Source organism: Rattus norvegicus, chromosome 6, assembly GCF_036323735.1.
Source record: "Rattus norvegicus strain BN/NHsdMcwi chromosome 6, GRCr8, whole genome shotgun sequence".
Classification (NCBI taxonomy): domain Eukaryota; kingdom Metazoa; phylum Chordata; class Mammalia; order Rodentia; family Muridae; genus Rattus; species Rattus norvegicus.
Window position 1 is genome coordinate 146254624 of NC_086024.1, and position 24977 is coordinate 146279600.

General features: G+C 38.6%; 1 protein-coding gene across 2 annotated transcripts in view; it reads right to left on the reverse strand.

Annotated features, from left to right (window-relative positions):
• Positions 1 to 13358: 13358 nt before the first annotated feature.
• The window catches only part of Itgb8 (integrin subunit beta 8), an 83264-nt gene continuing 71645 nt past the window's right edge, over positions 13359 to 24977 (reverse strand). Inside the window, exons 10-13 of one of the 2 annotated variants that reach the window (XM_063262164.1) lie at positions 23174 to 23399; positions 21875 to 21981; positions 18592 to 18755; positions 13359 to 18503 (exon numbers count right to left, since the gene is read on the reverse strand). In XM_063262164.1, the coding sequence (XP_063118234.1) occupies positions 18381 to 18503; positions 18592 to 18755; positions 21875 to 21981; positions 23174 to 23399 (620 nt within the window). In that variant the 3' untranslated portion in view covers positions 13359 to 18380. The remainder of the gene's footprint in view (positions 18504 to 18591; positions 18756 to 21874; positions 21982 to 23173; positions 23400 to 24977) is intronic. The other variant, NM_001401817.1, reaches the window with a different exon arrangement.

The following is a 24977-nucleotide window of genomic DNA, read 5'->3' on the forward strand; positions in this document are numbered from 1 at the left end:
TTTACCTAAGATCTGTCAAATTATACCCCTGAAGTTAGTGACTTTTTTTCTATAAATTACTCCCATGAGCCCGAGTTCAAAGAGAGCAAATACAATTTAAATAACACGACAGATTTGGCATTTCAGTGTTTTGTGAGAAACTTACATTTTAATACTAGGTAAGGTATTATTTTTAAGGGAAATTATAATAAGAAAGCCATGGTTCTTCTGAGAAAGAGAATTTATGACATTTGCTTTTTTAACTCAGTTGCTTAAAGTACAACTCTCTTGACTAACATGGAGGATTGGCAAGTCAAAATTCTGATGGGAACAGAGATATAACCAAGTCCAATGGCGGTTGGGCAGAAACAGGGTAAGCCAGACTTGCAGAAGGCATTGTATTAAGAATATTTAGTATCTTTGTGAGGTCACACTTTTGTCCTGGTCAGGCTTTCAACTTACTGGATTAGGTCAATTCACATTAAGAACAAACTGCTTTGCAAAAGCCTCATCTGAAAGCACTTTCTCTGAAATAGCCACAATAATATTTGGCCAGAAATAAGGGTGCTGTGACCCTGGCAGGTTGCAATATGATAACCATCACAGGAGGGGATTATTTGACTGTAAAAGGGGTTAAGGATCTTCTAAATGCTCAGAATCTGACTCAGTATTGTCTTAGGTACAACTGTTTCTCAAAACTCATTGAGCAGTAAACTTCACACCTACCCATTGTGATAAATTAATGATATATTCTTAATAAACACTCCAGAAGAGATTCTGGAAAGCTGTCTGAAGACTGATGTTGCAGTTTACCTCGCATACAGAATGCATATGTGTGCATAAATATGCATATGGCTTTGTGTGTATGTATGTGTACATGTGTGTGCCTAACTGTGAGTATGTGTGTATGTGTATGAATGTATGCACATATATGTGTGTCTGGTGGTGGTAAGTGCTGATGATTTTGCTTCTAATATTTTTCTCCACTTGTCTCTCTTCTGTTCTTGAGCCACCCACACCGATATTGAACATGTGAGGCCACCATTAGTCACCGCCACTTTTAAGAACCTATTTTATTTTCTGCAGTTTTTTGGAAGTATGTGGGTTACCTCTATTATGCTCTCACTAATTAGACCATCATTACTCCTTTTGCTGAAATAGAGACAGAATGTATGTTCAGCCTTAAATGACTAAGGAGGTAGGAAGAAATTTAAATGGCATCTTTATCTTTTATTAATAGAGGAAATAGCAAGGGTAGGCATGTGCAGTTACTATTCTGGTCACCTCATTTTACTCAGAGTTCTACATAACTTTCTAGATTGAATTCATGTCATTAGAGGACAAAGCAGTAACAACTTTGAGCTTGCTAACAGTCTCTTCCTAGCTTACCCAAGGGCAAATGCATAGCATTAGAGTTATTTTAAATACTTAAAGCATCAGAATTGTCTTAAAACATTAAAATGTGTAGTATAATGAAAAAGAGTATAGGAAATCATCAATTGAGAAGTAACCACTATTTGAAGAATCAGTTTGTAAATCAAGGCAGACATTTTTGTATGGGGCCTAATCTCATTAAATGGACATGTGCAAAAACATAAATTCTCATGATGTAGGAAAAATTTATTAAATTTTTGTCAACTTTTTCAGGGTTTTTTTGGGGGGAGGGGTCAGGTAATAGAGGGTTGTGAGTCATAATCCAAATTATTCCTGAGAATATTCTGGTTGCTGCTTCAAATTATATAGCAAGCTGTACAATGAGCATAGACATGTAATCAGACTTGGGATGACCACACTCAACTTTGTCCCATTTTGTTTTCCTGGGAGGAAACAGGATGCAGGCATAATAGCCTTGTATGTTATTAAGAAGTAGTCTATGGCCAAGACTTTTGGCATGAATCAGACATAGGACTTCTCTGTATCCTAAATATCAGAAATCCATTGACCCATTTCAAGTTTGAGGTTGGTGGGGATATCTCCTACTTTACCCACAGAAAGCACAGAAGTGGATTTCTAAAAATAAATAATAATGCATCTATCTTCTTTTTTCTTTATTGTTCCTCTTTCTTCTCCTTATCCTTCCTCTCTCTCTCTCTCTCTCTCTCTCTCTCTCTCTCTCTCTCTCTGTCTCTCTTACTGACCTAAGGGAGGGAGCTAAACTCTTAATGCCTTTTATTCTGGAAATTGGCACGCGACAGGTAAAAATCTTCTCAGCCTGGCATGCTGATAACTATGAGCAAAGCCCCTAGGTCACAGTGATAGGTAGATGCCAATGCCTATGTCTTGTGTCTTTATCTGTCCTACCAGTGATTCATTCAGAAACACACATTTTTGTGACAACTTTCTGGTATTCCAAACTTTTCCTGAGGCATTAAATACTAATATCCATCAAGAATACTTAATGGATATTTTTCTTGAAAGAGAAACTTAGAGAAATACTTGTTCCTTGGAAACTCATAGTTTAAACAAAACAAATTAATGAATACTATATTATTGAAAATAGCACGGGAATCCCGGCCCGCAGCAGCTCTCTGCTCCCAGACCCTGTGAGAGAGAGAGACCCAACCGCCTGGTCAGGTGGGCACTCCTGAGGCTGCAGAGCGGAAGAGACCACCAACACTGCTCACCCCTGCCCACATCCCTGGCCCAAGAGGAAACTGTATAAGGCCTCTGGGCTCCCGTGGGGGAGGGCCCAGGAGCGGCAGGACCCCTGCCTGAGACACCACCAGAACCTGAAGGAAACAGACCAGATAAACAGTTCTCTGCACCCAAATCCCGTGGGAGGGAGAGCTAAACCTTCAGAGAGGCAGACAAGCCTGGGAAACCAGAAGAAACTGCTCTCTGCACACACATCTCGGACGCCAGAGGAAAAAGCCAAAGACCATCTGGAACCCTGGTGCACTGAAGCTCCCGGAAGGGGCAGCACAGGTCTTCCTGGTTGCTGCCGCTGCAGAGAGCCCGTAGCACCCCACGAGCGAACTTGAGCCTCGGGACCACAGGTAAGACCAACTTTTCTGCTGCAAGAAAGCTGCCTGGTGAACTCAAGACACAGGCCCACAGGAACAGCTGAAGACCTGTAGAGAGGAAAAACTACACGCCCGAAAACAGAACACTCTGTCCCCATAACTGACTGAAAGAGAGGAAAACAGGTCTACAGCACTCCTGACACACAGGCTTATAGGACAGTCTAGCCACTGTCAGAAATAGCAGAACAAAGTAACACTAGAGATAATCTGATGGCGAGAGGCAAGCGCAGGAACCCAAGCAACAGAAACCAAGACTACTTGGCATCATCGGAGCACAATTCTCCCACCAAAACAAACATGGAATATCCAAACACACCAGAAAAGCAAGATCTAGTTTCAAAATCATATTTGATCATGATGCTGGAGGACTTCAAGAAAGACGTGAAGAACTCCCTTAGGGAAACCAGGAAAACATTAATAAACAAGTAGAAGCCTACAGAGAGGAATCGCAAAAATCCCTGAAAGAATTCCAGGAAAACACAATCAAACAGTTGAAGGAATTAAAAATGGAAATAGAAGCAATCAAGAAAGAACACATGGAAACAACCCTGGATATAGAAAACCAAAAGAAGAGACAAGGAGCTGTAGATACAAGCTTCACCAACAGAATACAAGAGATGGAAGAGAGAATCTCAGGAGCAGAAGATTCCATAGAAATCATTGACTCAACTGTCAAAGATAATGTAAAGCGGAAAAAGCTACTGGTCCAAAACATACAGGAAATCCAGGACTCAATGAGAAGATCAAACTTAAGGATAATAGGTATAGAAGAGAGTGAAGACTCCCAGCTCAAAGGAACAGTAAATATCTTCAACAAAATCATAGAAGAAAACTTCCCTAATCTAAAAAAAGAGATACCCATAGGCATACAAGAAGCCTACAGAACTCCAAATAGATTGGACCAGAAAAGAAACACCTCCCGTCACATAATTGTCAAAACACCAAACGCACAAAATAAAGAAAGAATATTAAAAGCAGTAAGGGAAAAAGGTCAAGTAACATATAAAGGGAGACCTATCAGAATCACACCAGACTTCTCGCCAGAAACTATGAAGGCCAGAAGATCCTGGACTGATGTCATACAGACCCTAAGAGAACACAAATGCCAGCCCAGGTTACTGTATCCAGCAAAACTCTCAATTAACATAGATGGAGAAACCAAGATATTCCATGACAAAACCAAATTTACACCATATCTTTCTACAAATCCAGCACTACAAAGGATAATAAATGGTAAAGCCCAACATAAGGAGGCAAGCTATAACCTAGAAGAAGCAAGAAACTAATCGTCTTGGCAACAAAACAAAGAGAATGAAAGCACACAAACATAACCTCACATCCAAATATGAATATAACGGGAAGCAATAATCACTATTCCTTAATATCTCTCAACATCAATGGCCTCAACTCCCCAATAAAAAGACATAGATTAACAAACTGGATACGCAACAAGGACCCTGCATTCTGCTGCCTACAGGAAACACACCTCAGAGACAAAGACAGACATTATCTCAGAGTGAAAGGCTGGAAAACAATTTTCCAAGCAAATGGTCAGAAGAAGCAAGCTGGAGTAGCCATTCTAATATCAAATAAAATCAATTTTCAATTAAAAGTCATCAAAAAAGATAAGGAAGGACACTTCATATTCATCAAAGGAAAAATCCACCAAGATGAACTCTCAATCCTAAATATCTATGCCCCAAATACAAGGGCACCTACATATGTAAAAGAAACCTTACTAAAGCTCAAAACACACATTGCACCTCACACAATAATAGTGGGAGATTTCAACACCCCACTCTCATCAATGGACAGATCATGGAAACAGAAATTGAACAGAGATGTAGACAGACTAAGAGAAGTCATGAGCCAAATGGACTTAACGGATATTTATAGAACATTCTATCCTAAAGCAAAAGGATATACCTTCTTCTCAGCTCCTCATGGTACTTTCTCCAAAATTGACCATATAATTGGTCAAAAAACGGGCCTCAACAGGTACAGAAAGATAGAAATAATCCCATGCGTGCTATCGGACCACCACGGCCTAAAACTGGTCTTCGATAACAATCAAGGAAGAATGCCCACATATACTTGGAAATTGAACAATGCTCTACTCAATGATAACCTGGTCAAGGAAGAAATAAAGAAAGAAATTAAAAACTTTTTAGAATTTAATGAAAATGAAGGTACAACATACCCAAACTTATGGGACACAATGAAAGCTGTGCTAAGAGGAAAACTCATAGCGCTGAGTGCCTGCAGAAAGAAACAGGAAAGAGCATATGTCAGCAGCTTGACAGCACACCTGAAAGCTCTAGAACAAAAAGAAGCAAATACACCCAGGAGGAGTAGAAGGCAGGAAATAATCAAACTCAGAGCTGAAATCAACCAAGTAGAAACAAAAAGGACCATAGAAAGAATCAACAGAACCAAAAGTTGGTTCTTTGAGAAAATCAACAAGATAGATAAACCCTTAGCCAGACTAACGAGAGGACACAGAGAGTGTGTCCAAATTAACAAAATCAGAAATGAAAAGGGAGACATAACAACAGCTTCAGAGGAAATTCAAAAAATCATCAGATCTTACTATAAAAACCTATATTCAACAAAACTTGAAAATCTTCAGGAAATGGACAATTTCCTAGACAGATACCAGGTACCGAAGTTAAATCAGGAACAGATAAACCAGTTAAACAACCCCATAACTCCTAAGGAAATAGAAGCAGTCATTAAAGGTCTCCCAACCAAAAAGAGCCCAGGTCCAGACGGGTTTAGTGCAGAATTCTACCAAACCTTCAGAGAAGACCTCATACCAATATTATCCAAACTATTCCACAAAATTGAAACAGATGGATCACTACCGAATACCTTCTACGAAGCCACAATTACTCTTATACCTAAACCACACAAAGACCCAACAAAGAAAGAGAACTTCAGACCAATTTCCCTTATGAATATCGACGCAAAAATACTCAATAAAATTCTGGCAAACCGAATTCAAGAGCACATCAAAACAATCATCCACCATGATCAAGTAGGCTTCATCCCAGGCATGCAGGGATGGTTTAATATACGGAAAACCATCAACGTGATCTATTATATAAACAAACTGAAAGAACAGAACCACATGATCATTTCATTAGATGCTGAGAAAGCATTTGACAAAATTCAACACCCCTTCATGATAAAAGTCCTGGAAAGAATAGGAATTCAAGGCCCATACCTAAACATAGTAAAAGCCATATACAGCAAACCAGTTGCTAACATTAAACTAAATGGAGAGAAACTTGAAGCAATCCCACTAAAATCAGGGACTAGACAAGGCTGCCCACTCTCTCCCTACTTATTCAATATAGTTCTTGAAGTTCTAGCCAGAGCAATCAGACAACAAAAGGAGATCAAGGAGATACAGATCGGAAAAGAAGAGGTCAAAATATCACTATTTGCAGATGATATGATAGTATATTTAAGTGATCCCAAAAGTTCCACCAGAGAACTACTAAAGCTGATAAACAACTTCAGCAAAGTGGCTGGGTATAAAATTAACTCAAATAAATCAGTTGCCTTCCTCTATACAAAAGAGAAACAAGCCGAGAAAGAAATTAGGGAAACGACACCCTTCATAATAGACCCAAATAATATAAAGTACCTCAGTGTGACTTTAACCAAGCAAGTAAAAGATCTATACAATAAGAACTTCAAGACACTGAGGAAAGAAATTGAAGAAGACCTCAGAAGATGGAAAGATCTCCCATGCTCATGGATTGGCAGGATTAATATAGTAAAAATGGCCATTTTACCAAAAGCAATCTACAGATTCAATGCAATCCCCATCAAAATACCAATCCATTTCTTCAAAGAGTTAGACAGAACAATTTGCAAATTCATCTGGAATAACAAAAAACCCAGGATAGCTAAAGCTATCCTCAACAATAAAAGGACTTCAGGGGGAATCACTATCCCTGAACTCAAGCAGTATTACAGAGCAATAGTGATAAAAACTGCATGGTATTGGTACAGAGACAGACAGATAGACCAATGGAATAGAATTGAAGACCCAGAAATGAACCCACACACCTATGGTCACTTGATTTTTGACAAAGGAGCCAAAACCATCAAATGGAAAAAAGATAGCATTTTCAGCAAATGGTGCTGGTTCAACTGGAGGGCAACATGTAGAAGAATGCAGATCGATCCATGCTTATCACCCTGTACAAAGCTTAAGTCCAAGTGGATCAAGGACCTCCACATCAAACCAGACACACTCAAACTAATAGAAGAAAAACTAGGGAAGCATCTGGAACACATGGGCACTGGAAAAAATTTCCTGAACAAAACACCAATGGCTTATGCTCTAAGATCAAGAATCGACAAATGGGATCTCATAAAACTGCAAAGCTTCTGTAAGGCAAAGGACACTGTGGTTAGGATAAAACGGCAACCAACAGAATGGGAAAAGATCTTTACCAATCCTGCAACAGATAGAGGCCTTATATCCAAAATATAGAAAGAACTCAAGAAGTTAGACCGCAGGGAAACAAATAACCCTATTAAAAATGGGGTTCAGAGCTAAACAAAGAATTCACAGCTGAGGAATGCCGAATGGCTAAGAAACACCTAAAGAAATGTTCAACATCTTTAATCATAAGGGAAATGCAAATCAAAACAACCCTGAGATTTTACCTCACACCAGTGAGAATGGCTAAGATCAAAAACTCGGGCAACAGCGTGTGCTGGCGAGGATGTGGAGAAAGAGGAACACTCCTCCATTGTTGGTGGGATTGCAGACTGGTACAACCATTCTGGAAATCAGTCTGGAGGTTCCTCAGAAAATTGGACATTGAACTGCCTGAGGATCCAGCTATACCTCTCTTGGGCATATACCCAAAAGATGCCTCAACATATAAAAGAGACACGTGCTCCACTATGTTCATCGCAGCCTTATTTATAATAGCCAGAAAATGGAAAGAACCCAGATGCCCTTCAACAGAGGAATGGATACAGAAAATGTGGTACATCTACACAATGGAATATTACTCAGCTATCAAAAACAACGAGTTTATGAAATTCGTAGGCAAATGGTTGGAACTGGAAAATATCATCCTGGGTGAGCTAACCCAATCACAGAAAGACATACATGGTATGCACTCATTGATAAGTGGCTATTAGCCCAAATGCTTGAATTACCCTAGATGCCTAGAACAAACGAAACTTAAGACGGATGATCAAAATGTGAATGCTTCACTCCTTCTTTAAATGAGGAAAAAGAATACCCTTGGCAGGGAAGGGAGAGGCAAAGATTAAAACAGAGACTGAAGGAACACCCATTCAGAGCCTGCCCCACATGTGGCCCATACATATACAGCCACCCAATTTGACAAGATGGATGAAGCAAAGAAGTGCAGACTGACAGGAGCCGGATGTAGATCGCTCCTGAGAGACACAGCCAGAATACAGCAAATACAGAGGTGAATGCCAGCAGCAAACCACTGAACTGAGAATAGGTCCCCCGTTGAAGGAATCAGAGAAAGAACTGGAAGAGCTTGAAGGGGCTCGAGACCCCATATGTACAACAATGCCAAGCAACCAGAGCTTCCAGGGACTAAGCCACTACCCAAAGACTATACATGGACTGACCCTGGACTCTGACCCCATAGGTAGCAATGAATATCCTAGTAAGAGCACCAGTGGAAGGGGAAGCCCTGGGTCCTGCTAAGACTGAACCCCCAGTGAACTAGACTGGTGGAGGGAGGGCGGCAATGGGGGGAGGGTTGGGAGGGGAACACCCATAAGGAAGGGTAAGGGGGAGGGGGATGTTTGCCCGGAAACCGGGAAAGGGAATAACACTTGAAATGTATATAAGAAATACTCAAGTTAATAAAAAAAAAAGAAAATAGCACGGGAAAACTTTATTTTACCACTTGTGTTAACCTAATTAGTTGAACCTAATAATCATTAAAAGGGGCAGAGTATCTATGATAGTTTGAATGAAAATGCCCCTATACACTCATAGGAAATAGCATTATTTAAAAGGATTAGAACCAATGGCCTTATTGGAGTAGCTATGGCCTTATTGGGAGAAGTAAACCACAGGACGGGATGGGGAGGGGGTGAGGTTTCAAGGGCCCACACTATGCCCAGTGCTTCTCTCTTTATGTTACCTGCAGGTCCAGATATAGAGCTCTCAGCTCCTTCTCCAGAACCATATCTGCCTGTGAACCAATTCCTGTCCTGACAATAATGAACTAATCCTCTGAACCTGTAAACCAGTCCCAACTAAATGTTTTTCTTTATAAGTGTTGCCAGGGTCATGGTGTCTCTTCACAGCAATAGAAGCCCTAAGGCAGTGTGAAATATAAAACAATCAGCACTATTAATTGATAGTGTATAAAATAACACTCCCAGGCTGCTGTTCACTCCCCTGAAATAATCTCTGGGATCAAGATATTTTGTAACTCCTTTTCTAGTAGCTCCACCTAGATTCCTACCTTGACAGAGAGTCCTCTCCAGGCTAGCTAATTGTTAAACACTTGTAAGATAAGGCAGTTTTTTTCTCTAAAATACTGCATATCTTTAATTATGCTTGGACCCATTTCATTTAATGATGCTAGAGAAATGGATACACAAAACACCATGACCAGAAAAGCCTAGCAAGGTAGGTGCCTAGATTTTTATCCTAGAGCTGGAGAAAAACGGAAAATTAAGTTGGGCAGACTTATTTTTTCCATTTATATTTCCAATCAGTCCACTCCTGCCCTTTTTCTTCCTCTAGTACACATGAGCAGATGTTGGTAGCATAATTCTGCTCTCACTAAAATCAGGAAAAATTGTCCATTCCTTATGGTTTTCTAGTGCCCATTCCCAGTCTTTTTGGGTGTGATTCTGATAAGTTGATGGTCCTTGAAACTGTGCAGAGAGCTCTTGAATGCACATTGTTGGACCCATTTTTAGAGTTTCTAATTTAGAAAAGTTGGGTGAGTGTGGTGGTTTAAGAAATATATGCTCATATATTTGAATGTTTGGTCATTAGGTATTGACTTTCTTTGACAGGGATTAGGAAGTCTGGCCTTGTTGGAGTAGGTATGGCTTTGTTTATGTCAATGGGTGTAGGCCATGTCTCTGTCTGTCTATCCATTTCTGTCCCTCTCTCTTCTTGCTGTCTGCCAATCCACATATAGAACACTCTGCCACCATGTCTTCCTGTTTGCCACCATGCTTGCTGACACAAGGGTAGTGGATTAAACCACTGAAACTAATCCCCGACTAAATGTTTTCCTTTATAAGAGTTGCCATGATTGCTGGGTAGTGGCAGCCCATGTCTTTAATCCCAGTACTCAGGAAACAGAGACAGGTGGATCTCTTGAGTTTGAGGCCAACCTAGTCTACAGAGTGAGTTCCAGGAAAGCCAGGGCTACACAAAGAAACCCTGTCTTAAAGCACAACAAAACAAAAATTTGTCATGGTCATGGTATCTAATAGAATACTGACCAAGAGAGCTAGATACTACAAGTTTGCATTGTCAACAGGTGATTTTTCCTTGATACTGCTGCTGGCCTAGGGTTTCCTCTGTGAACAACAGGGGCTCACAGATTACAATGTACTTAATATGGAAAAAATGGAAAACATATCAGCAAATTAAGTTTTTCTCAAGTAGGTTATTCTTATTATTTTAGGACTGATTACAGTGAGTTGGATCATACAAATGTAGCACATAGTATGAAAAGCCCAGTAAAGAGTTCTCCCATTCCCAGTCAGATTTGAGGGCTTGTCTGAATAAGACCTGAAGAGGTCTGAACAGCTCTGGCCCCAGTACAGCAACTTCACAGTGCTGTAGGGGACCCGGTGTAATACGCAGGTGCATTTGTTTTTCTCATGCAGTGCAAGGTGGCTTATAAATATGACCACAATATTTGAAACGCATACTGCTGCTCTTTCTATTAGATTTATTTTTTATGAATCGTTGAACATGTGATCATTGACGTGGTTTAAAAATTTCCTGCTTTAGTTTGGTCTGGCCAAATATTTTGATAATGTGAGAATTTAGTCTACAAGTCAAGGATTGGCAAGAATAATATGGTTTGTGAGACCAGTCTGGGAGTTTGATCCAGTTTGGACAGGTGCCAGGAGCGACTATTGGAGCTGGCATTAGAGTTCTCTTGGAGAAACTCCATTATCGCCTAGACCAACTCAGTTCCCAAGCTTCCTTGACATTCTCTTTGGTAGCCAATAGTCCTTCTCTTTGTGCTTTTGTCTGGACCTTTACTTTCTCTTGGAAAAACTCTGTGCTCTTTATATGGACTCTAGTTTGTCACAGTTTTAAATGGCAACCCCCATATCAAAATTCACCCGAACCTTCCCAGCGCAAATGTTTCTCTCTACTCTGGCTTCTTTCATTCTTGTTAAAAATGGACAAGTCTTTCCCACTAGAAGCAACTGATTTTCTTTTGCTGAATACGGAGGTTAATGATGCTTGATATTTGATATCTTACCCTGTTTATTCTTTTCTCGATGAACATGATCAGAGCACAGTTTACCTCTTATGCAGAGTTTTAGGCTAGGAGTGACCCAGCTCAGTCAATAAAGTGTTTGTCCTGCAAACAAGAGGATCTGAGTTCAACTTCTAGAGACCACATTAAGAAAAATCTAGTGTGGTTGCATGCACTCATCAGTGCCAGGAAATGGAGACAGGCATATACTTGAGGCTTGATAGTTTTGTCTAGTCAGAGTTCCAGGCCAGTGGAAGACCCTGTCTCAAAAGAAAGATTGATGGCACCAGAGGAATGACACCTGAGATACCTGGTATTGCCCTCTGGTTTTCGTGCATATGTGTATACGTGCTTTTTGGTATAAAATCTTCAGCATGACTACTTAGTCAGCAAAATTTGGCCTGTCCTTGACATCAAGTTCTTCATAACCTGGGAATGCTAGGTCATTGATTTTTATTATCCTAGTATGACTCTGTCTGCCTTGAGGTCATGCTTGGCCATTTTCTACGTCTCCCTTGATTCTTCCCTTCTTCATGTGCACTCACTTTCCCTGTGAGGCCAGAGCATTCCATGTGGGTCTTCTGTTCTCTCTTATTTGTGGCATCTTAGTATATATGGCATTTCCATTGTCCTTTACTTCCATGTAGCCTTTGTTCACACACAGCTTTTCTGCTTTAGTCACTGCCTGTCTTCTGGAGAATAGGGACAAAGGACCCTCTGACAGCCGAACTGCTTTATTATCCTCCAAATACATGTGGTCAGTCACTTGTGAAATGAAAAGTTGACCTGAGTGTGGTGGACACTGGCTTGGGCATTTATTGGCTTGATACATTTTTTTTATAAGTTCCTGAGTCTCCGAGGAACTCATTTTTCTTCTTTGAACAATTAGAGAAAATAATATTTATGTCAGTTAATCTTCTCAGTGAGACAATTGTATAATGAATCAATTAGTGGAATGCAGGTTATCTCCTATCATGCCAAATGCTATAACTACACAGTTGACCTGGATCAGTGAGGTGAGCACTCTAAGGTAAACAGGAAGCTATCTACCAGTCTCAGGACATGGTTTCTATGCCATTGCAGTTTTCCTAGGCAATGAAAAGGGCGAAAGAGAAAGTGAAACTAGATTTGCACACATCACTTCCTCCTTCCTTTCCACAGCACCTACTTTTCGCTGCAAAGGAAATTTCAGTGTACTCTATTGAACTCAGAAGGAAGAGTATGTGACTAAAACTGAGTGGGAAGAATTCTTACCCTCAAAGATTACGTGTAGTCCAAACACAACTGCAATGAATTCTCGAAAAATGAAGGCTTGAAGGATTGGCTTTCTAGTAGCTTCTCTCTGAACTTTACATACCCTCTCCAAATTGTTAGGAGCTTCTTAAGGATAAGCTCTGTCTTACTTAGTATTCGATAGACGCATCATTGTTCTGTTTTATTTGTTCCCTTGGATTAAAGGAAAGAAAGCTACAACACTTTTTAACAAATTTCGATTGCTCAATAATGACATTCTAAAATGAGTAATTGGGTATTAGTAGTGTGTGTTTGTGTCTAATGTGCTCTATATGTGACAGTAGAAATGTCTTGAAGGTAGAGGATGCCAGTTTTAAAACTGACTAAATTTTTAATACTTTGTCATTAAAATATTCTTTCTGTTTCCATTATTAGGCAGCACCTAAAAGGGCAAGGGCAGTTTAGGATGTCACAACTCTTCCTGGGTGGTCTTCATAGCCTAAAGACAGTACCTTTTAAAAATTATACAGTGTTCTTTTTTAGTGACAGCATGTGATTACTGCCACATTCTTTCTCCTGTCAGTACTGATTCCCAAGGCTTGGAAGATCACGAAGCACATGAAAAATGAAGAACAATTTTGTATATTCTTTATGTTTTTATTAGATCTTTAAAGTTTTGTTTTAAAACATAGAATTTTATATCAATTAACGCCTACATTTAAACAGACTGGTATATCAATTAAATGCCTTGTCACAACTGTGATAAGTTCTGTTAGAAAAATAAACATCTCACAACAATCTACAGTGTCAGCTTTTAATAAATACATAAACGTTAGTAGTCAACCAGTTACGCAAAGAGATTCATAGTATAGTACGTGAAATTGTCATATTTACCAATCTTCCTTATTTAAGGCAATTTCACCTTTCATATAATCAAAGCCAGAAACAACACAAAATGTGTTCATGAAGAATTTGTTTCTCTTTGAGCTATTTTATATTCAAATATCTTGATTTAAAAATACATTCTATATTAAATGTTTTTACAAAGGCAGTATTTGTTAAGTCAAAGACTGTTATTGATTTTAAAACATGTCTAATTGCTTTTGTAAAATTTACAGACCTTCATAAAGAAGCTAGTACATGTAAAATAGCTTTAAACATATGTTAACTATACACAAAATGAATTTCTATATTAATATGTGCAAATTTGTAGTTTCTTATAATTTAGAATGAAAATAATTTTACTCAATATTTCAATAAAAATCTACGTACCATACTTGTCATTGTGCAGACATGTTTTCAGAATCACATTTGTATGTGTAAAGTCAGTAAAGTCAGAAATCACTTGATTTCTATCCTTGATAATTGCAGTGTTTTTTTTTCTTCTTTTATGCCAATGAGTTACACAGTTGTACTGAAATTGGTTGTGAAGAATAGACACCCGGTTGAAAAAGGTAGCTTACAAAGATACATTTTATGCAGGAAGGTATTTCAGGTAGACAGAGTAGTGTTATTACTCTCACATAGTCCATCCAAAGCTGCCCAGAGAGTTGAACAATTGTTTCACATAAAATGCTATATTTTAACTGCAGGGTTTTTTTTTTTTGACAGTCATCACATGTGCTGGAGAGGAAAAGTTACTTGAGCCAAAGAAAGCATCAAACGCACATAAAGGATAAGGAGAAATGAGAAAGTTGCGAGATCTCAGGGGAAATATTTTCAAGATGGCTACTGACACCAACCTTAGGAAGTGCTGTGAAAACTAACTATGGTGTTTTCATGTAATCTTTTTTCCAGTTAACTTACTTAGAAGTGAGATGATAGTTTCAAACAATCCCTTCAAAAGGGATGGGAATGCTAAAGATCGTTAAGCGAAGGCTCAAGAAACTGCACACTTCCTCAGTAAACTTAGTTTGCCTAAATCACTGCTCTTAACAGAAGGTATAAATGGAAGCCTAAAAGAGCTTTTGTAACTGAAAGATTCAAAGGATCTGAGCCAATAGCCAGTTAGGTCTGCACTGAGTTATAGTACATGGTTCAGCTGTGTTAAAAACTGGCTTCACAAGCCATCACAAACGAATTTATAAACGTTTATATGAAAAGGACTGCATCCATGAATATTAATTAGTTTAGTGTTTATCTCAACACAACTTTAAGCGCTACACTGTAGATGACAATGTCAGGAGATGTCACAATTTTGGGGATGCTAAATTGAAAAAAAAGATATCTTCTAGAATCAGCAAGACACACAGTAGGTATGTCTAATCAATTATGCACAACTAATTTACCATGCAGGGATTATGGAAGATGAAAAGGAAAGGATTTGAAGAAATATTAGTCCTATTCCTTTGAAAATGTTTGCATTACACAAAATGATGTTTTTACAGTCATAAGGATAGCTGTAAACTAAGTATCAAGAGCAAACAAAGAGAGCACAGAATGCATACCATTGAACTGCCAAGTGAGTTGCTATCTTTACGAAAACATAAATCACAACATTGTAAAAATTTAAAATTCTTTGTTTTCAGAGGGGCTGTATTTGTCCAAATGAGTGCTGACAGTAAGAAGAGATCTTTGGAAATGAAGAACTTAGTTACATTGTTAAGCTGTTATTTTTCAAAATTAGGCTTATTGGCTTGACGCTTATGGACAATTTCTAAAGAAATGTGGATGGGATAAATGGGAGCCAGGAAGGAAGGATGAGCCATTGGGTATAAGCTAGTCTACCAAGTACCAGAAGAAATATAATTCTACTGAGAAAAACATTCATAATCTATCAAGAATCAATGATTTCAGTGTATCATAGGTATCTGCTGATATGTAAAAGTATATCCTTAATGGGGATTTAGTAAATATTAAAAGATATTTGAATTTTATTCTTTGGTGGTTTTGCATTTGAAGTATATACAGTATTAATTTGTGATTTTGAAAAATTTGCCCCCAGAGATTTTTTTGTTATTTTTATAAACTAAGTTAAATTGAACATGTGGAACATAATTAGATTTTTTTTAACAAACTTTTAAGTCTCAGAGAATATATGGTTTAATAAATAGTAGAAAATGCCTAAAAATTGGAACAAATGTTTATAAATACATGTGTACTGCAGTATAAAAATGTCTCAGAAGAAATAACTTGTATACAGTTGCTTATGTAGTGGAAATATGGGACAGTTTTGAATAATTACACACCAGGGCACAAAATGCTGACAGGCCAAAAAAAAATAAAATCACTCAAGTTATTCATTTTGCTAACAATTTAAAATTCAATTAATTGCATTTACTATCAACAACTCATAGCATTTGAAAATAGTCTAAAAGTACATAAATTATTAATCTAAGAATACCCTGTTTCCCCATACCTATTAATTAATTCTACCTAGTCAAATATTAATTCTCTTCTCACAAACTATTAAAAAGAACAATTATTCAAGTAATATATAAGCCCTACAATCTTTAAGAATTAGCTTTTTAGGTTGAAAAAAAGAAGAGAAAGAAAGGCTACAAGACATTCCACATGCAAGTACATATTATCACCCATCACTGAATTCCTGGCAAGGAAATTTGTCTTTCCTGTGGCAACAGCCTTGGTCAATCTTAAAATTAGTGCAAACTAGTGAGGGCCTAAAAATGTACAAATCCTTGCTTTTCAAGAATTCTCTTTAATTATGCTCATTTCATGTGGATATTAATCTATTATTCATAAACACTGCTCACTTTTGAGTTGTTAGCATTTAATTAATGGATATCTTCCTTGGTGGGGAGACCACCAAGAATCCATTAATTTATATATTTATAAAAGGATCCTGTTCTGAGCAGCAAAGTAGAATTTTCACATCAGCTGTAGTGAGCGTGGTTTCTTTAGACACAGTCACAGTATTTTGACTATGCCCGGTTCTCATTGAGGAAGAAGAAACACTCAGTTAAGAGCATCACTACTGCTCTGCTAAGGGACACATCATGTTTTCTGGATAGAGAATAATGGACAGGCTTTCCAGGCCCCAGAGTGATACCTAATGGAGGCTTGTCTTCAACATGCTAATATCTAGAACTTTCAAGTGCTGGAGAGCAGTAAACTGAGGAGAGACACTCTTTAGATTCCTCTGTTGTCACAGGTGAGACACTTGCTACACAAAGGACAGTTGGAATTTAGAATTCAAGTACCGAGCCTCTGGATCAAGGCTTTAAGCTGAGCCATGCCCAGCTCTAGGAGGCTTGTTCTTGTAGCCACTGTGGAGGGAAGGACTGTATCAAAGCCTTATCAGAGGGTGGGTAATGTGAAAAACTAGAAGCTGCTTACGCACAGTACCCTTTTCTACTTTGCTCTGAAATATTCTCGTGAAAAATTCAGTAAATCGTATTTTAATTTTTGCCATGGATATTTTGCAGATTCAAGAGGTAGAGTATTATTGTGCAATGCTGGCCTGTAATTAGAAGGCAGCTCTTCTCGAATACTGTCATTTCTCTGCTTCTGTGTTTTTGTAAAAGCATTTTAATTTTCTGAGCCTCCATTCCCTGGCTATCAAAAAGGGAGGATTAGCTTGTTTCCAAGACATTACCCTCACGTCTCCAATTCTATACCTTTCTGAATTCTCATGAGCAGGGTTGGGATGATTCAAGGAGTGCCCTTAGGGTGCACAGGAGGGCAAGAATAATACAACTTTTTCATTTGAAAACTGTTGACATCAACTTGGAGTAAAAATCAAGAAAACATACTCAGAAAAGAGGGTACTCAGCTTGAAGCAGCTTTGTAGACACCTGTGGACTTCAGGCTACAGGCCAGATCAATGACAGAGTGAAACAATCCATCCAGTTTGACAGGTAAGAAAATATAAACTATTTTCAGACAAAGAAGCTATGGACTTAGATGACACCTTACAGTGACCCTTATTAACATTCAGCTTTAAAAACCAAACAGTATTCTAATAAAGTGACATTGTCATATAGGTTTCTACGGCAGTAGTAACTTAGCACTTATTTAATCCAGTCATTTGTGACATTATAAACTTATTCCAAAGGAAAAAACAGAATTTAAATGCAAAAAAGGGAAAAGATGTTTGAGTCAAAATCCATTTTTTAAAAGAGAAGAAAGCAGACTCCTACATGCACAAAACTGCACAGCTTCAAAAGCAACACCATTTAAAGTTTATCTGTTCACCTCCAACTGAAATGAAACCCTAACCCTTGCTCAGCTGCGTGTGCACATCTAGACAATACCAATTGTTGGGTGTGGTTGACTGTTTCCACTACTCCTGGATGCTTTTCATCAGCTGGTTGCACACAAGGATCACTGCTCTGCGGTGGTGACACCGTGCAACCCGCTCCATAGCCTTGTGTCTGTCTGAGCAGCGCAGGGCTGACAGGTACCTGTAAAGTGTAATCAGTGCTTTCCAGACAATCTACATTCTACGCTGATCTAAATAAGTTATATATTACAGTAAAGTGCTACAACGCTAGTCTCCAACAGTAGTAAGACACATAGTTCACTGAAAATGTCAGCAGCTGAGTGAGTCACATAGTTGTGAAGACACCTGCCAGTCTCCATGGCACACTCTTCAATAATTTGTCTCCTCCTGTGACTTTTTATATCATATTTGCTAGAATACATTGTATAAAAACATCCAGCTTCCAACAGTTTTTGCTCGTTTGCTAATCGTTCTTTAGAAGTTGCACCTGAAAGCCTCCTGGGCGTTTAGTTTGCTGATATCCATTTTTATTTCCTCAGGCTTTTCTCGTCGGTAGGTTACAGCTCTCGTGCAAACACTTTGCAGAATCAGTTTATCCTTGATGGAGAAGAAATATTGGGATTAGTGAAGGAGCTGAGCATTAGAACTGAACAATAACGTATGGCTATCCTCTGAGTTCACCAACCTTTTTGGAAGCAGACACTCTGTAATCTGATGAGGACTTTATTTTATTACTATTCCACTGTAGTATCACTTGTCTAATGATAAGAACTTTAAGCAACCCAATCAAGAATGTCACTATGAATATGATGAAAAATATTCGCAGATAGCTTGGGCCAGATAAACACTCTGCAAGAAAGGAAACAAGTTGATCGATTAAAAAAAAAGTTTTAAAAAGTTAATCAAAGTTTTCTATCAAATAAATGTAGTTTATATTCCTATAATAAAAACAGGTTTATTTATGTCTCTATTTTCAAAAGAAGAGGCTGTTATTACTGATTATTCAAAACAGTGAACTCTTTTTTGGAGAATATTCACAATTAAAATATTTCAACTTTTTGTAGTTTTCTATGTCAAAATCTCTTACCTATATGTAAGTTTGTTTAGAACACTGACAGAGGGAGGTATAGTGGCATGTACAGTTCAGTGCTATGTGGAAAACATGATTTAAAAAGGGTGTTGAGCAGCCTGAAGCATTTAGCATGTGTTTTTCCTTTTATGCTTTCTCCTCCTTTATTGCTCAGCAGTAATGGAAAATAAAGTAAACATCTGCAGAAACTAACTCAGTACTACTCTAATAGGGAAATAAATATTTCCTCCAAACCCTGGTGCAAGATTTCATTATTATTACACATCATGACTCCGAGAAGTAGGAGTGTTGCATCTTGGACAATACCCAAATCTCACATCTCACTTTTTACTAATTAACTTTACTAATCTAGTCTGTTTGCCTCCACAAATTCATTATGTGTTCCTCCACGAACGAATAATCACTGGATGAAGAAAGAAAAGCTGTGTTAGGAGAGGGAGCATGCTAGACCTTTGTTTTAGTACCAGATCTCTGGCAAACTCTCATTGGAAAAATCTGTAAGCTCTGTGCTTGTTTGAGGTCTACTCTAGCCTCTGAGGAACACGATTACACAATAGTGGGTATTCCACAGAGCTCACAAGCGCCCCAGATTCATAAAACACTTCCTGGACTGAAGCATGTGTTTCTCCACCCATTTTGCACGCTTCAGGGACCTGGTCTGAATGCTACAGTTGCCTTTGAAAGAGCATCTAGAGAGAGGATGTGCCAAGGCCATGAGCATAGTAGCAGCCAGGCATGGCTGATTCTGGCTTGAATGATCAATGCTAACCCAGCATGCCTATTAAATGAGGCACGATTTCAGCAATGGGGGAAAGGGATCTTCTCCAACTAGGTGGACTTAAGAGAGACCATTGTTGTGATTGGTGACAAAAGACTTTGAGAAGGTCAAAGATAGACCCATTTCAACTCATTGAAATGGAAACAGCAGATGCCAGTATAGTACAATGCTTCCTTGTTAAAGATATTATGGGGACAGAATACAAAATGTGTGTCCAAAGGTGGTGCTACTTGATCTTTTGCAGCTGCTTGCCATCAGGTTAGTGACCCTCATAGCTTATGTACTGACAGATTGTGATGTCCCTTGGCTGACTTAGTCTACTCCAATCAGCTAAGCCAATCCTTAGCGGGGCACGCGGCTTGATCCCTCTTCTGGCTTTTTGCCTGATGGGAGCTTAGCCAGAGAGACTAAAAGAAGACCCTGTAAGAGTGGTCGAGTGGACAAATAATTAAGGTGTCTGACAAATGCTCTTTTCCTCTCCTTGCATAATAGTTGTCAAGGGGAGCGAAGTCCTGTAGTTTCCAACACATTTCAGAAATATTATTAATGTGTTAGCCTGGGGGCCCTTTGAGGGTTCAAGTCTGTATTCATTTTTCCTCAATGTTGTTATGATTGTCCAACATTTGCCTCTGGTCATGCTTTTCTTAGCTGAGGTCAGGCTAGGCCTTTTTCTAGGCAGCTTTAAGGGAACACTGTTTGCAACAACACTTAAATCAGAGTACTGTTTACTTAACATAATTAATGATATGTAGGGGACATCTTTATTAGAAAGGCACTTGGCTTTCTGGAGAGATTGCTGCAGCCTGAGCTGGCGGCACATGAGACTCTTTTCTGAGCCAAATTCACTGTGGGCTAAGGAAATGAAGTGTGGGAAACAAAGATGTGCAGGACATTTCTACCCTGCTATTTCTCTGGGGCTGGGTTTTCTATTTCTTGAAATAGTAGAATCAATAGGAATATCTCCAAAGATCTGACTGCAAGCATAGCTTGTATTTCACAGGTGGTTTTTACAGCTTAGACCTGTGTAAAGTGTGTTTTGAGGTCTTTTGGGAGGAAGGGGCATGCTCTAGTAAACTTTTGTTTAAAAGTTTTTGATCATAGCTCTCACATCTTTCCCATTTATACATCATCTTTGACTTGAGGTACTATTCTATGTTCATAGGCACATTTAGTGTCACAAAACCTTTCAAGACACCTTTTGTCCTCTATTTTGTAATAAGGTATGGGCTCACAGAAATTTTACAGAAGGGCTTATGTTTCTTAATTTACTATATTTTAGACCAGGTCTTTAGCTTAAAAGTAACAATTCTTTCCATTGTGTCAAATTCAGGATTATTTACCTCGAAGTTATATTTTTTTCCTTTACATTTTTCTGTTTTTTTCCCCTCTTTTAATAGGCAGGATTTCACACGGCTTAGGATGGCTTTGAACTCCCTATGTATCTGAGCTTGACATTGAACTTCTGATCTCTAGGCACCACCTCCCAAGTTCTCTTATGTCACATGATGCCTAGTTTCATGTGGTGCTGGGAATTGAACACGGGCTTTAGCTATGCCAGGCAAGTGTTCTACCAACAGAGCTACACCCGAGATCACAACCTTACGTATACTACAGCATCAAGTAATCACTAAAAATCTTAGGGTTTCATCTGAAATAGGAAAATAAAGTTTTGGTAGATATGAGCAGTGTTAGCAGCAGGAGAAACAAATTTAGGTTGTATAGGAAATCCATAGCTCCTGACCTCTCGGAGAAATTATTCTACACAGGGAACTTTTATTTTTGGCTCTTGGAAGTCCTTCTTGATAATCCATTTGGTGGAGGCAGTTAGCACATAGAGCTGTGAGGGTTAGCACGGAGGTATGACCACTTAAGTATTTCGTCTTTGGGAGATTAAAAAACAGATTACCAATTCAATTCAGTACAGTAAATACATATTAGCACAGGGTATGTTTTTTAATATACATCTGAGACATAGTGACAGAGTTGTTTTTAAAAGGAATCTAATAATTTACAACAGAATCACTATGAAGTCACTATTCCTTCCTTCAGAAATAAGGTACATGGCAGATCCTTCAGCCCCAGGAGTCTCCTCAGACTTACCTGATGTTTGGGCCACAGGATGTTGTTCCATGACAGCACAGGAGGCTTTACACTGATCAAGAACAGCTTGAGACAGATTGTGAGGGTGAAGGCACTGTAGACAATTCCTGTTCGAGGAACATGAAAGAATTACTGCTTTAAAAAGTCAAGAGACCGAATATTAAAAATAAAATAACAAAACAACTAATGGAAAAATTTTGACTAGGTCCATTAGAAACTAACCCCATCAGTACAGCCTGGTGGCCCAACCCCAGTAATCCCAGATACATAAAGTGTGAGGCAGGAGGATGATATGGTCTAGAAATGTCTGGGCTACATAATAAATTCAAGGCTGGCCTGAGTAAAACACTCTCCTAAAAGTAAAATTAATAAATAATAATAATAATAATAATAATAAGTTAAAGAGGTAGAATATGTTGCTTTGTAGCCCAATATGTGTTACTCTGGGCTCAATCCTCAGGAGCAAATAAATAAATAAACCCAACCATTATATTAAATGCTATATTTCTAAATGATTTAAATAACTTACTATGTATATATCTAACATTATTACTTGCATTACTGATCTGAGCATGTTTTAAAAATTTAAGCAAGCAAGCTGGAGGCACACTGACATTTACACAGGTGCTCTGTGAGCAAGTCTCAGATTGCTACTGAAAAATACCTTTACACAAAACAATAATGCTAGTACCATCAGGTAACACATGGCTTTCCATTTATAGATCCCTTGAGTGTTTATATCACTGTAATTCTTTCTGTTAAGTATTAACATAATTAATCCAGTTATAGTGAGTCATTGACTGCCAGGCACCAGGTACAAAATTTTATTTTATTTACCTTTGCAACATCACTTAATTCTCTCACAAACTTTTATAAGGTATTGCTAGTCTTATTTTTAACCAGAAGCACAGAGAGTTTTAACAAATTATTGTATATCACATAACTAAATATTAGTAAGTATGTTAGCTGGCAACCTCTGTTTTCAGGAAATTATTTTTTCAAAAAAACCAACCAAGGTAGTCACTTTATATGGATTTGTTCTGATTATTCCAAAGTAATTTACTAGCTGAAAATGGGGATTTCAGTATCGTAATTCTTAGTTTCCCACTTAGAATTTTTTTTAAAATTTTTAAATCATCATCATCACCATCAACACTACCACCACCACCATCATCAAACTTCGTCATTTTTGTATGACAGTAACTAAGAATTCAGCAACTAAGATTATAGAAGGCAGAACAAAGAGCAAAACGAGCTGTCAGCCAGGATTGCTTCGCTCATTTGGAGACAGAATCATACCAGTTTTCACTGCAGGAGAGATGGCAGGTTGGGCAGTGCTCACAGAGGCGGCCGATGCTTCTAGGATCCGTGCACTCACACCTGCCACAAACGCAGGTGCCTCTCCCGCTGCAAACTTGGCCCTTGGAGTTGACACAGTGCTGTGCTGAGGCTGATGGACACTGACACCGATCCCCTTCCCAGCCGTTAAAGCACTGGCATCTGCCACCTTCGCACTCCCCATGTCCTGGAACAGAGAAACACCGGAATCAGGGTCACCAGACCTATGAAGTTGGTAAGGTCTCTCCCATTTGCATGAAACATGCATCAAACGTCTAGTGAGTGAAAACAGCATCAGTTTCTGCTTGTTTTGAGAAAGCAATGCCAAAATTAAGAAGTGTTTTGATCACTCTTCTATTGTAGGTAGATTTCTCCAACTAATATGTTATGCTAACATGCACGAAGAAAGCCCCTACTTTAGTGGCTGCCCAACTGCTTAAATGCCATTATGCTTTCAAGTTTTAAGTTAGAAACAGATAAATATAATGAAGCCATAAGGGCTGACTTGAAATCAGCAAAGTAAGAGCCTTTGGTCAATGGTTGCCACAGTCTTGCCTCTTTACTGTTGCTAGGGGCCCAAGAAAACTTTGCATGGTGATAGGGCAACCATTCTAGCACTTCTCTGTATTTTGGTTAAAGATAGGCCTTGTGAGAAGCAGAAACAATCCCCCTTATCCTTAGAACATCATCTATGCAGGAGGTTAGCAGGGCAGGCTTCATCTGTTCTCTGTAGGTCGAACAGAGGAAAAGACAAAGGCACGTGTGCATGTGTGCGGAGCATTTATGCAGACTAACTTGAGAAAAATCTTGGCTAACACACCATTAAATAAATGGATTTTAGACTATAAGAAGTGTCCAAAATTTAATATGGCCATGTGATGTAGAAGTCTTCAAAAGGAGGTACACTGTATGTTTCATATATTTTCAAGCTTATTTGACTACAGACTGAACACCCTTTCTTTTCTTCCTTTACTCTTTTTCACTCTCTTTATCTTCTGGTATCTTTCCCTCTCCCACCCCTACTCCCTCTCCCACTCTCCCTCTTCCTTCTCTTATTGCTATACCTAACAGGTTAATTGTCCCATAGAGCTTACTGCTGGATCAGCTCAATTTGCTAAGTGTAAAACTAATGAGGTCCAGGCAAACAAATGTCGAACACATTCCATTTCCTGATGCAGCTAGCATGCTGAATCCTAGCCAGCTGACCTGTGAACATGAGTTTTCATTACCAAGGGAAAGTAGTAGGGGAAAAAATGCATGTCAGCCTTGTAGCTTGGACTCACACAAGCAATTCAAAGTACATTCTCAGTTGCCTCTGTGTGCCTGTGAAGTGTGTGGTCACAATCATGTAGACAGGGTCAATGCATTGAGATTATGCAGCAGAACTTCAGATTCTCAGTGTATGTGTCAGACAGTTCTACTGACTGATGCCAGAAACGTCACTTTCTTCTTCCTTGTAAAATATTTATTTCCCCTATAAAATATAATAGACAACTGTGGGTTTATTCCTTCCTATTCACAATGCTAGTTATAACTGAATAAATGTCTAGAATAAAGAGCATTGTGTGTGTAAGAGAATTAAAAGATGACTTGTAATAATGCTTTTCTGTAACTTAAAACAAGCTTTCTACCTACTAATGAATAAAGAGTTAAGTTTTATAGGTTTTGATTTCCATATAGTTGTAACAATGAAATATTTTTATTTCCCAATAATTTAACACATATTTCCTTACTAACATGCACATACAAAAAAGAGAGATCTTTA